Below are 15,164 nucleotides of genomic sequence, written 5' to 3' on the forward strand. Positions count from 1 at the left end.
CACGAGCTGGTATACCATCCAATCCTGCAGATGAATTGACATTGAGGTATTGTAATAGATTATTCACCTCCACTTCATTCACCACTTCAATTCCAGTATAATCTATTGGTTCATTCATTTCTACAATGTCACCACCTGGAGATTATATACTCTTGCAAAGTGCTCACTCAGTAATTCTACTATATCAACTGATTCGGTTACCTCTGTTAAACTGTGAATGAAATTATTTTGTATGTTTTTATTCTTCATTCACATTTAACATAATCTACCATATCCTAAGCAAGACTTGTTATATATTATTTGTTAGTCCCTTGCTTAAGATTTATTATTCATGTATTTTCCTTGAATTTTATCAGTTATTATTTAATTATATAATTTTAAGATATGTCATGATAATGGAAGGACTTTGTAGAAAATACCATTTATTTTATTGCTATATTCCTTCAATAATATTATAAGATATTCTATGTATGTAACTTTTATGTGCCTTATGTGAACTGTAACATATGTTTTATTTATTATAATTGTAAATGAAAGTGAAGGAAAAATTAAGTAACTGTAATATTTTTTATTATTATATTTCATTACTGAGTGAAAAGGTATAATCTTATGTAATGCTTTTGTTTACGATTTGTTTTGATTGTTGCCATGGAGACAGAAATAAAATAGAATGCACGAGCTTAGGGCATGAGCTGTGGTAATTGGAAGTAAGGAATTAATATGAGTTGGACGAGTGAACAAGTTTAGGCGGGAAGAAGGAAGGTATATAAACGGAAGGTGAAAGTAAAGAAGGGGACTCAAGGGCAGGACATTCAGAACACTACGGAGACAAGGAGAAAACTTATAGGTGGTTGAGAGTAAAGTCAGCAGTAGCAGTAATAGGAATTTTAGTGCCTTAATAGGATTAACAAAAGACCGGAAAGTTAATAGGCAATCCAGAATAATTCCTCGAAGTTCTAGAATTACTACTTATTCCTTTGTTGCTTTGAAGAAGGATTATGCAAATCTCAATTTGTTATGCAGTAGTAAACATGGAATAATTATTCTGTCTTATAGTAAGTCCGTCAAGATTTGAGCAGCACAATAAATAATAATTCAGTTATCTCCATGAAGAATTCTTTTGAATAGTGTTGCTTCGGAGTAATAAGTGAATATAGTTTTGAAATGTGCTCACTTTGAATCTGATGTGCTAAGGATTAATCCCAGTAAGAACAGTCCTACTTTATTTTATTTCAGTGCGAAGATTTAAGTGATAGCTCCTTCTCGAATATCCTAACATTTACTCTGGCGTTTCGCTGAAGTTTGAAACTTGAAAGTAATTCCCCTTGAAGTAATAACTGCTGCCATTATTAATTTAATAAGTGCTTGCTGACTAAATGTTAAATTATAGAGTGCAACTGAGTGATACTAGTAAATTTATTTACTAAGAAATTCGGAAGTTTTGAACTGTACGAACAATTTTTATTATTAGGAGAACTATGAATTTAGTGTCTAAAGATATGATGTTTGATTCTATGTGAATGTTTTGACCTGAAGAACTAAGTTATTTGTATTATCTTATTTTTGGAATTATAAATTTATGTACTTGTCATATAACCTTGTATTAAATGTTCTGTTTTATTGATTTCAATATTGTGTGTGGCCGATTCTTTTTCATTGCACCGTTCATAAAAAGTTCGGATCTTACGGGAGCCTTAAGTGTAAAATATTAAATTCGGCCTATATGATTAATGAGATTGCTAAATTCATTGAAGATTGACTCTACTATGTAAATTAGTAATTTACATAGGCTAATCTAAATATAGGGTGGTGCAGTATAAATATAAATTTCCCAATATTTTGAATAGTAATCAACCAGCAATATGGCGGATTCAAAACTAGGAAGTACGTTCCAACACCTCCCTACCATCGACATTCTTTAAAATCAATCTGCCGTATAAATTTTTCTTTTACTTGCAACATATCGAAAAAACTGTTTGGGATTCTCTTTAGCCTGCATGGCTAATGTTCTTTTATAATCCGCTTTTGCTTTTCTTACCACACTTGTTACCCTTCTGGCCTGGGTTTTATACCGTTCATGTGCCTGCAGGTCACCTTTCACCTTAAATTCCCTCCACGGTTGTTTCTTTTTTTGCAGCTCAAGCTTAATGGTGTTATTCATCCATTCAATCCCTACTTGATGTATTATTCAGACTCTAGGTATACAGTCAACCATTGCCTCCTGCTTAACCGCCTCCCATGCACTATCGACTTCTAGTACTTGCAGTTGTACATGCCATGGCACTGAACCAATCAAACTCCTAAGCTTGTCATATTTACCAGCCCGATAATTCCACACGTACTCTGTCTTAATTGTAAATTCCACACCTTTAGCCACCTCCCAAGTCAAGACCCTATGATCACTCTCACCAATTGGTGGCTACGCGGTCATATTCGTTATTACAGCCAAATTCTCGGATTCAATTACTAGGTCAAGCACTCTCTGACCCAAAGTATTTTGCATTACATGCTGTCGCAGATAGTTATCCCTTAATAATCGCATAAAATCCGATTCCTTCCTCCCATGTGTCCTCTCCTCCTTCCAATCAATGTTACCATAGTTGAAATCACCCATAATAATTACGCTCCTTCCACTCATTTCTTCTGTTTGTTTATGCATACTATCTCCACCATCTATTCCATCACCTGGTCTATAGCAGCACCCAACTGTATATTTTGTTCTGCTAGTTTCAATGTCACACCAAATAGCCTCAAATGTGCTCTTTTCTCTATCCTTCAGTTCCACTTCTATTTTCCTTGGCTGTAGCTCATCAGCTATCATCAATAACACTCGTCCCCCATTTTATTCTCCCTGTCACTCCTGAACACATACCATACCCCTTACATTCAATCCCACTAGCTATATCATCTTCTGTCAGCCATGTTTCACCAATGCCAATAACCTGTGGCCTGGAAGTGCCAACCAGGCCAAAAATTCTTCATTCTTGTTCCTAATACTCCTAGTATTAGTACACGTGAATTGCAGACCCCGTTAGCCCCATCCCTACCTTGATGCCTTATACTAATTATCCCATTCTGATTTGTTGTTGTCCTTATTCGCTCGGGCATATTATACTCATTCATACACTCAACTGCCTCCCTAAGGTCTGTATATCTACTCCCCCCCCCCCACCCTTTATAAATCTAGTTTCCCTGATTCTGCACATCCATTTCATTCAACAACACTTTTTCAAGTCTCCTTACACCGAATCCATTCAAATGCAAGCCATCCATCTTACATAGATCCTTTCGCCCATCGAACTCACTCCACATGTCCACAAATTCCACACCACTCATCCTGCATAACCCACGCATAAAGTCATTTGCAATTATGGCCCTCCTCCTAAACTCTTCACTGTCATATTGCGGAAAAAGATTAATCATCCTAACTCTCTCACTCTTCTCTTTTGCTACCTCAAACAATTCCTTCAGGTCCTCTATCATTTCCATTTTATCTCCTTTCAAATCATTCGTACCTGCCACCACCATTATTTCTTTCACCCTTTGCTTTTGCTCCCTAATAGACTCACTTACATCCTTAATGGGCGCACCAGGTTGGTAGGATTTTGTCAAATTCTCTACTATCACACCTCGTACTAACGAATCTCCATACAGCACTCGCTCCTTCATTTTGCTTATGCTCACAATCATACTCTTATTTTCCCTATCATCCTTTTTTTTATTGGCTGGTACACTCGGTACACATTTGTGCATATGTTCCAGCTGCCGCTTTGCCCTATGTATCGCTCCGCTCAATCGTGCGATTTCACTCATTGCATCTATCTCATCTTTTTTATTATCTGTTAAACCATTAATTTGCTCTGTATTAATACCTTCATTCTCACTTTCTACACCACCCTCACAGCTCTCTGGCACAACCTCGCAATTTCTTATCATATTGCTATTTTCTACATTCTGAAATTTGACAAAAATATCACACTCACAACCTGAAACACACTTTAATTCCTCATTTTCCTTACATTTTCTGCACACATTCACTCCACTATCATCATCTAACCATACTCCAAATGCTCTCTGCAACACATACATTTCACAGATCGCAGATAGTACAATGAATAATCTCCTTTATGTTACCGTTATTGAACAAAGATGGCGAACCATTATTACTAGCTGCCATTTTCCTTCTTACCAGAGCCATGTGCATGCTTCTATCATCTTATCAAATTAATAATTGAAACAACACCAAAAAACACACACACACACACACACACACTAAGATATGAAAAGCAAACAAAACTACATAATATTCAAGCAAAATTGTCAATGATAACTTAAAATAACACTTATCTTATCAGGAGCTCTCAACAAATACTACACACCACGAGTCCCTCTAGCGGCCAACTCCATTTTTATAAAATAATAATTAAAAATGTTGAATACCATATACACTGGTGTCCAAAACCTAAGCATAAACACTATTTCTGAAGATTACAACTGCAAACTCAGATGAATCAGCTTGTGGCAATTTGTATAACTGACGATTCTGAGTAGAAAAACAGGTACACATTCAAATTTTTTAATTGCACTCAAAGGGGATCACGTGGTAGTGCTCAACAGGATAAAAGGCAGGAAGCTGCACTAAGTGAATTGTGATTGAAGGAAGCTCTTTTTGTGAAGGAATAAAATTGCAAACTTAGATGTCTTGTAACATCTCAAAGACATCATCTAGATGATTTCACATGGGGAAGAATTATTGGAAAGCTTGAAGGAGGTCGCAGAATGACTGATATTGCCAGAGAGTTTGGAATCTCACAGTGTTCTATCCAGACTGTGGGTAGCATTTCAAACCAATGAAATGTGTTCCAGACATTTGGTAAGAGGTTGCCCTCAGTCTACCAGAACATGAAGACAGATTTTTGATTATAACAGCAGAATGTAATTGACACACAGCGGCAGGTCAGATTGCGAGTCAGCGCCATTCAAGCACAGGTATGCAGATATCTTGACAAATTGTGGCAAGAAGTCTGCAACAAGTAGGCCTATATGCTCGAAGGCCTGTAGTCTGCATCCCTTTATCCACAGCTCATTGTAAAGCACATTTTCAGTGGTGTCGTATCTATAAAAATTGGACAAGACCCCAATGGGTTAATGTACTCTTTACAGATGAGAGACATTTTAGTCTTTCATCTGATTCTAGATAACATGCACAGGTATGCAGATATCTTGACAAATTGTGGCAAGAAGTCTGCAACAAGTAGGCCTATATGCTCGAAGGCCTGTAGTCTGCATCCCTTTATCCACAGCTCATTTAAAGCACATTTTCAGTGGTGTCGTATCCATAAAAATTGGACAAGACCCCAATGGGTTAATGTACTCTTTACAGATGAGAGACATTTTAGTCTTTCATCTGATTCTAGATAACACATGATCTGGCGTGAAAGTGGTACTGCTTACCATCAAGAAAATGTTCTTGAAAGGGATAAATATGGCGGTGCTGGGGGTCATGGAGTGGGGAGACATTATGCTTAGTGGATGGAAAAAGGGACTATGACTGGTGAATAATAGTGCAATGAAATTGTTCAGCATCATGTTTGATTGTTGCATGGTGCTGTAGGTGAATTCATTTTTATGGATGACAATGCCACACCACATCGTATGCGAGCAGTGAAGATACTTTAGGAGACCAAGAATATTAATCGAATCGAGTGGCCAGCATGCTCCCAAGATCTCAATCCAATAGAACATGTTTGGGAAACAATACAGAGATGCATTGCTGCTCGAAATTCCCCTCTAGAAAACAAACAAGGCCTTACCCTGAATGGAACGACGTTGAGAGCTGCATCACAATTCAGGGTGGACATATTCCATATTGAAATGTCTCTTTGCATAGTTTTCTGTAAGCACTCTGCATTAATTCCTTAACTATGTCCTTTGGAAATTTGTAACTTTTGCCAAAAAATGTACTGCAATTTAATTTGTATGAAATTTATAACAATTTTTTTGTGTAATATAATTTATTAGTATGCTTGGAATAAATTTTTTCATATACATTTTCATATTTTTTCATATGAAAATGTAGTTTGTTCTTGGGTTTTGGACATCAGTGTATGTCTGCAAATAAGATGAAATTTTGTGGAAGGAAAGAAGTCAAAAGTACGTTTTTGGATTAAAAGTGAAGGCTTTAAATGCCCTAAGTGAGGAACATTTTTATTAAATATATTAATAAAAGATACTGAATACTGATTATTAAACTTTTTTTTAGGCTAACTGGTGTTTTGTTTTTATGTTAATTAGCATGTTCATATGCCAATAGAATTAATTCAAAAGAAATGCTTCTCACACATTACCTTTACTCATATTAAAATAAAAGTAACATGTAAGAAGAAGTCAGCAAGAAGTGTAGAATTTGTGGTAGTCTTATATCAGTTACCTAGTAACTGCATATATGGTAATTAGATATTTTAATTAAAAGTAGAACCATTTACAAATGCTTATGCTAACAGCTGCATATAAAAGTGTTTTCAAGTATTGGTTGCTCTAGCTGAGTTATAACACATACACAAACAACAATATGTTATGTAATAACTTACCATGGATGAGCTAATGCTTGCCTACACGAAAATCTTTTTTCTACATCAACACATATTAAATAACGAATAAAATCTTTAGCTAGAAAAGGAAAAAAGGTATTAGGAATGTTATAAGAATAGGCATTACTTTTATAATAAGCATTATAAGGATATTTTAGAGGCACCACTGATAAAAATGTACATAAAAAGTGATCCAAAGTAAACAAGCAAATTAAACAATATCAAAATTGCTTCTAGATCACTCAAAGAAATTCAGATCTCACTCAAATGAATCTGAATACTTATGAGATTATAGAGTTTAATCTGATAAAATCTGAAAATGGAAGTAAAATGTGGTTTATCTAAATTTAAAAAAGAAAACTGGATGACACTTAGTTGGAAATTGCTTATTAGCCACCATCACCTACTTTATTCACCGGATGGCCTGAGATGATTAAAACTGCATCTGAAGTGCAACTTCTCCTGGATACAGCAGGTCACAGATTACACTTTGGAATTATACTACTCCAGATTATACTACTATTATTTCCAAAATAAAAAAATTTTGAGTCAAAGATGATTCAAAGACCGAATTGATTCAATCAGAAGTGTCTTAAAAGAACAAAATGTATCTAACATTTTGTTATTAAAAGAACAAAATGTTAGATACAATACTGAAGTGCTGACAAGTAATAGACTGATTTGGAAGAAAACTGTTGATAGGAGATTATTAATAATGTAATCTTAATCATGTAGTTTCCTCAAGGGCTCACTTTAGTAAGCATGGTAAACCCAAGGCACCTGAAGCTGGACCATGCCTTACTTCATGTAATATACACCTGTTATATTATCTGTAGACTGGTCCCTACTCTTCTTTCCTCCTGTATTTCTTCTCTTCTTGCTAATTCCCCCCAATGCTATTAGAGTTTGTGAAGGTTAGGGGTGATTCTTTCCTGTTTTCCAATTTTTCCACCTCATGCAGTGGGAGTCTGCCTTCTCTCCCAGGTACCTGTCCCACCTTAATTATGGACACCGCAGCAGGAGTGGCAAGCTGAGTGCAGTACTTCACGAGTAGTACGGTTAGAAGAGATTTGAAAAAGGCTACTGCATATAGATGATGACAGAGTCCTTCTGTCTTCTAAGTTAAATGACTTACAGCTAAAAAGTGATGACTTTGCTCATTGTGCAAAAACTGTGGATCTTCATATAAACAAGAAGAAAACCAAGGTCATGCAAATAAATGAAGAATCAAATAAAATTGTCATGCGAATAAATGAAGAATCAAATAAAATTAAGTTAAAAAATGAAACAATTGAAGACGTTGATACTTTTACATACCTCTGATCAATAATAAATAAACAAGGCTGCACATACAAAGACATTGTACAAAGAATTGCTAAAGCACAAAACTGTTTCAAGTCATTAAATAAATTATGGAAAGCATCAAATATTACAGTTAAAGTGAAAATTAATATCTATAAACCTATTGGGTGAGCAGTACTGCTATATGGCTCTGAAACTTGGAAACTTACCAAGGCACAAAGTAATAATTGGATATTTTCCAAAACAAATGTTTAAGAACAATTAAAAAAAAAAATTCTGGCCAAATACAATCACTAACACGGGTCTTTTAAAGAAAACTATCTCCAAGTCAATAGATGAAGAGATTCATCTAAGAATTATTATATTTAATGTTAATGTTAACATTAAATATAATAATTATGGTGAAGCTGGCCTTTCTGATCGTGCCCTGAATACCTTACACAGAATTGACTGGAAAACCACCAGCTGTCTACATTACACTAGAACATGGTATGAACGGAAATTCAAGGAAGCCTGTGAGATTATCAGCAACCACCCCAATCTGAACAATGATGGTTTAAAAATCCCAAACATATTGAAGGTATATATTTGACCTTCCTCACCAAGAACAACTATAAACAGGACTGTAGAAAATCCAGTATTGCAAATCAAAAATAAGAATTTTAATACTAAAAATAGGACACCAATTGTTTCTGAAAGAAAACCATCTAAAAGAATGTTTATTCCTGTCATTCTAAAATAGAATTTAGCTTGATGTAAAAATTTATTTTTTATTTTATTTATTTTTTTCACCAGAGGTCACGCCAGTAGAATAACAGGTGATCAAATTATTGTTTCTCTAGCTTACAGTTAATGATGTAACTCAGCTTGTCCTGTATATTTATGTACGCTCCAGATGATGATCTTGATATGAAGATCGAAACGTCGGGATAATAAAAAAAGTTTTTTTAACATGGTTGTAAATTCCATAAAATTTTTAAAATGAATACTTTAGGACAGTTTCAGATTTCTGTTTGATTACATTTACACATTTCATCAACATATTGTGTGTATGTGTGGCGAAGTAGCAATACTACTTAACTACAGAATTGTTACAGAAAAAAAAAAAGGTTTTCTATTGCCTTCCTTGTCCAATAGTATCTCATGTCTGTATATGTGTGTGTGTGTTAACAGGATTGGTTTGCTTTTGAGACTAAAACTTCTGGTTTCTGGGAGAAAAACCCTCAAAGTCTGTATGAGACCAGCTTACCCACCTTTGATTAAAATGTCCTGATAAAGGTTCTTTGCATCATAGATAGGATTCAAAACTAGGTCTTTCCAACCAAAGAGCTGAAACCAAATTATGATCTCAGAATGCTAGAAGTGGTATATGAGCTATGGAGACTCAAAATATTATATATCCAGGTAAATTATGACCTAAGAATGCCAGAAGTAGTAGCAGCAGCAAAAATTGTTACAAAACTAGCAAGCCAGGTTATTTTTCATGCATGTTGTTGTGGATCTGATAGTAGCTTGCTTGACCCTGTAACTTGTCACTTCCACTTCAGGCAGGTGGGCACATTTTCATACATTCTATTCCATTCCATGGGCTACTAAAGGGTTGTTGATGCGCAATATATATATACACTCTCATCAAGTCATCCCCACCTTCCAGATGTATAGCCTAATTCTACAAACAGGGCTCTGGTGAACCTGGCTAGCACTGCTGCTGCAAAAGTATATCTCCCCCTAGTTGGAAGAAATGCTAAGGACCACTAGGTTAGATGCCTTTCATCACCTGGTGAAATACTACCACCTTGCTTATTTAGAGACCTGAAGTGGCTGCAGCCATGTTTGGTTGCTAGAGCAAGGGGGTCTGGTTTCTGTCCCCTCCACTCTTCCCACATGCAGTGAGAGTGATACCCTCAATGACATATCAATCTCACTGTAGGGAGCCCATAACCTCCCCCATTTGAGGATACAGCAGTAACATGGTTCCACAGTCTGGTTGCTGAATAGTACATGGGACCGAACCAGTTATAACAAATATGGAGGCTTCCTGATCCACTAGCATAAAATTCTGCAACCACGTATTTTACCAGTTTGTGAATGGTGAGAGACTAAATATTGTGGCTGCAAGGGGAACTGTTGAGGCTACGTATGAACAGGAGACCGAGTTCCCTCTGTGTGGGTAGTATGTTTGCAAGTCTGTCCCCCTCTCTCACTGCATGCCTCACTTCCTCTTTATCTTTTCCTCACCAAACACAATGAACTACAACCAAAAGAAATACTATTTTATTGTGAATTTCAAAAATTCTCTCACAAAAAATAGTTAATCCCCATAAAAACAAAATAATAATAATAAGAAATCCAACCAAACAACCCACCAACACTAATTCTTACCAAAAAAAAGTTTCCATAACCACTTCATCAACATCTGTGGCCTAAACAGCAATATAAATGATGTGCACCATCACCACCTATAGTCATTTAAACCAAAACTACTATTCTTAATAAGCACTCCAATTGACAATCTCAACAGCCCAAACTATGCAGCTCTTTCCACCACAAAGCAGCACTTATGCATTTGCCAGAACCAACATACCATGCAGAGACTGCAAATCCTTGAATCCCCAATGTTTGATCTGCTCTGGCTCAAAATTTCTCTATCAAATCAACCTGCCCTTTTCATATGCTCCTTGTATCCTTCTCCAAACTCTGTCAACCACTCCGACCACTTTAACTACCTCTCTCTAAAACATGACTTTCTGTAGTCGAAATAACATACACAAAAGTAAGGTCATCTTTCTTGGGAACTTCAATGTCCACAACTCATATTGGCTCCACTTCTCCAGTTTCACTGATCAAGCAGGGAGAGATCCCGAGGTGTTTGCCATCAGCAATGATCTATCTCAGATCATCAATCTTCCTACCAGAATACCTGACAACTCTCTCCAATTTGCCAACACATTTGACCTCTTTCTAACAAGCTTCCCTTCCAGGTATACTGTGGTTGTCGGTTCGCCTCTTGGTAACTTGGACCATAACCTCATACAAGTCCCTTTTGCCACAGAACAACGTCCATTCTCACAGTCTCGTGTCCTTTGGCACTACAAGGGTCCCAAATGGGAAGACCAATATTCGACTACTGCTTCAGTTCTTCTGATCCAAACACTTGTTCAGTGTTTGGATCAGAAGAGCTGAAGACCAAATAACAGAAATCATCCTCACAGGAATGAAGGCTTTCATCCCTTATTCCACTCAAAATTCCAGGCCACCGCCTTGGTTCTCAAAAAAAGTGTGCCAATGCTGTAAAAGAAAGAAAACCTCTGTTTACCATAAATGGCTCAAGACCAAAACTCCAGCTTCCCACTCTGCAACTCGCAACAGTGTAAAAGAATTATCACCAAGTCCAAGTCAGACTTAGAAAGAGCCAAATGCTGCAAACTCGCCTCCTGCTGAAATGGCCAGTATTGTCAACAGGGTGTAGCGTAGAGGCAGCCTGCCTCACGGTGTGGCTTAATAAGGGCGTTTGTTCAGCCATATTGCGATAGGCGCCATTGCTACGCTAACAATTTTGTTAGCGTAGCAAGTGCGGAAAGAAGTTTTTCAAAGCTTAAACTGATTATGTAATCGTTTTGTATTTATGCTTCTCTTGTAATAAAAACAAATAACAATTGGAGATTTTCTTATATTTTTGTCTTATAATCCATCAGGGGCAATATTTAATTGTTTGCTTCAGGGCATGATCTAAACTGGCGACAGCCCGGCAAATGGCAGTCACTTCTGCACATCCAGGTTTCCACCACTATCACAATCGGATGGTACTGGAGTTACCTCACCAAAAGACAAGGCCGATTACTGGCATCACTCTTCTCTTCCAATTCCTGCATTGATGACCTGGAAAAAATTCCCTCCACTCCACTAAGAATGGCTCCCTTCATGTCTCATATAGTCTACTGACAAAAAGAAATCTGAAGAATCCTTAATAACTTGAACAAAACAAGGCATCTGGTCCTGATGGTATCCCACTTACTGTGGTAAAAAACTGTGCACCAGATCTAACACCAGCCCTGTATTGCCTCTTCAATCTATTCCATTCAACTGGCATCTATCCTACAACATAGAAACAGGTTCACATCCAGTCCATCCCAAAGAAAGGTGATAAAAGGCAACCAATGAACTACTGTCCAATTGCTCTCACTTCTGTTTTCTCTAAGATTATGGAGAAGATCATCAACAAGTAACCAGCAGTGTATGAATTCTATCACTCGTGATCTACAGCTGATATTCTTGCTTTTACCATCCACCTCTGGACTCCGGCCATGGAGAAATTTGAAGAAACTCATGGCTGTCCTTGACATTTTAAAGGCATTTGACTGGGTTTGGCACAGGGACCTAGTTAACAAATTGTTATTCTATGGTCTGCCTTCCTCACTCTGCAACTGGATTGCCAACTTTCTTACTAGTCACTCTCTAACTCTTGTATATTAATCACCTGCTCTCACAAACTTCCAATCTTATCCATAGCTTTGCTGATGACAGCACACTCCATTCCTCCTTTTTATTTGACAAATCTTTTAGAATTCAAGTGTTAGAATCCTCAAGAGCTACCACAACTAGGTACCTAAACTCAGATCTCCTAGTTTTATCCTAGTGGGGCAAGGATAACCTTGTAAACTTCAATGCCACCAAAACCCAGTTCTGTCTGATCTCTCACAAGAAAGAGCTCACTTCCGTTTCCCTTACCTTCAGTAATACTGTGATATCCAAACACAATTAGATTTCTCTTCTTGGACCCTGCAACTCTGATCTTCCCTGGCACAACCAGATTTCAACTATAGCCTCTGCAACTGCCAAAAAACTTGGTGTACTTTTTCAAACAAGACACTTCACAGCTGCTAACTCCATACAAAGTCGTTGGAAGTTTATTTTTCACTTGGTTAGACTATAATAAATTTAGTTTAATCCTTTATCTAAGCGTAAGAAAACAAAGTTTGCACCTGAAAATATCTTCAGGACTGAGGTAAGGTAGTGCAACACCAGGCAACTCCGAGCAAAGGTGGACCAGGCTCTCATCACTCCTTGTCTCAGTATCTCCCATAATGCACATCTCCTTGCGGACATGTACAGGGTGTTCGGGATAAATTTGACATATTTATAATTAATTATATTTTTCCGTAAGTTACATGTATTAACACACACTTCTCTTCATTTAAAAGTTTGGACCCTTCTTCATTCATATACAAGATGTCAGAAAGGATGGATAGCTGGAACCCACCTGAATCATGGAAGAGAATAACTTGTATCATGATGATTCGTGCCCGCCATCAAAATAAGGATATTACGACTGCTGCCCAATGCTCCCTGAATACAGTAAAAACAATCAGGCATGAACTAGAGACTTGCAATGGTGACTACGAGGATGTAGCAAGAAGAAAGATCCCTAGCAGACGATCTGATTGCGTTCGTACAGCAGAATTCCTCGCAAATCTGCAGGAACAGGTGTTGAAGAACCCTGGCATTGGAATTCGGGCTTTGTTCATGGAGTTGCTAACTGTAGTCAAGCCCTGGATAACAATGGTAGGCCGTATGTATGGCAGCAGGATTCGGCCCCTTGCCACACCTCTGGGAAAAGTCAAAAATGGTTGTCTGAAAATTTCTACGACTTCACCAGTCCAAATGTTTGGCCTCCAAACTCCCCAGACCTTAACCCCATGGATTATTTTGTATGGGACGCAGTTGAAAAAGACACCAATCGCACTTCCAGTAATACAAAAGCCCAGTTAATGGATAAAATTAAAACAGTTTTTGCGGCCCTTCCCAGGGAGACTGTAGCATCAGCTTGTTCGAGGTTCCGAAGCAGAATTGAAGCTGTGATCGATGCTAATGGTGGTTATTTTGAGTAAATCTTGTTGATAGTATTGTAATTAACTCTGCCTGTAATGTTTTTTTGTCAATTCATTAAATTTAATAGATACAAAGAAGATTTTCTTTTTCCTTACGAAACTGTCAAATTTATCCCGAACACCCTGTATACTGCTATGCATTAAGGGAAGAGCCACTACCCAGACCAGTTTCAACCTTTATTGAGGTCTCATCAGTGGGAGGCAGACCCAAATGTGGGGATATTAAGGCAGAAGCAATAGGAGAGGTCATATTTACCTATAGGAATTGCCAACAGGTGTACCACCTTATTATTGAATTACTCTGGATTTAGAGAAAAATGTTGGAAGTTTATTTTTCACTTGGTTAGACTATAATAAATTTAGTTTAATCCTTTATCCAAGTGTAAGCAAACAAAGTTTGCGCCTGAAATATCTTCAGGATTGAGGTAAGGTAGTGCAACACCAGGCAACTCCGAGCAAAGGTGGACCAAGCTCTCATCACTACTTGTCTCAGTATCTCTCATAATGCAAAGCACATCTCCATGCATGCTGCTATGCATTAAGGGAAGCACCACTACCCAGATCGGTTTCAACCTTTATTGAGGCCTCATCAGTGGGAGGCAGACCCAAACGTGGAGATACTAAGGCAGAAGCAATAGGAGAGGTCATATTTACCTATAGGAGTTGCCAACAGGTGTACCACCTTATTATTGAATTACTCTGGATTTAGAGAAAGCTGTTGGAAGTTTATTTTTCACTTGGTTAGACTATAATAAATTTAGTTTAATCCTTATCCAAGTGTAAGCAAACAAAGTTTGCGCCTGAAATTATCTTCAGGACTGAGGTAAGGTAGTGCAACACCAGGCAACTCCGAGCAAAGGTCAAATCCACCTTGCTATGGAATATTGCTCTTATATTTGAGGTGGTGCACCAAAATCCTCTCTAAGATTGCTTGATTCTATTCAGAGGAGGACAATCCAGCTAATTAATGATCCTTTCTATCTCACATAACCACTTCAATGCCCCTCTCACATACGTTCATTTCTGCCTTGTGCCTCTTCAACAGATACTTTCATGGACAGTGCTATACTGAATTGGTCACTATTATTCCTCCACTCTCCTCCAAAATCATCAAAACAACTCCCGTTGATAACAAACACCATTTTACAGTCCATCTCGAAACTCACTGAACCAACTTCGCTGCCCCCTCTTTCGTTCCATCTACTTCTGTCCTTTGGAACATTCTACCTTACTCTGCCTTCCCAGCCTTAAGCTGTTCAAACAAAATGTGAACAAATTCATCCTTTCTTCTATTCCTCTGGTCCACACATGGCACTGATGTGCTATAGGTCTTGTGGCCTTTCTTGTGTGCATCAGATTAAAAAAAAGAGAAAAAAAATCACAC

General features: G+C 37.4%; 1 protein-coding gene across 3 annotated transcripts in view; it reads right to left on the reverse strand.

Annotated features, from left to right (window-relative positions):
• Positions 1–15,164, reverse strand: part of CaMKI (Calcium/calmodulin-dependent protein kinase I) — a 281,064-nt gene that overhangs the window by 42,770 nt on the left and 223,130 nt on the right. For all 3 annotated transcript variants that reach the window (XM_090404109.1, XM_090404092.1, XM_090404100.1), the window contains exon 8: positions 6,591–6,669. In XM_090404109.1, coding sequence (XP_090260235.1) covers positions 6,591–6,669 — 79 coding nt within the window. The remainder of the gene's footprint in view (positions 1–6,590; positions 6,670–15,164) is intronic.

This window comes from Typopeltis vanoorti, chromosome 2 (genome assembly GCF_054136105.1).
Source record: "Typopeltis vanoorti isolate ZY-2024b chromosome 2, IOZ_Tvanoo_1.0, whole genome shotgun sequence".
Lineage (NCBI taxonomy): Eukaryota > Metazoa > Arthropoda > Arachnida > Uropygi > Thelyphonidae > Typopeltis > Typopeltis vanoorti.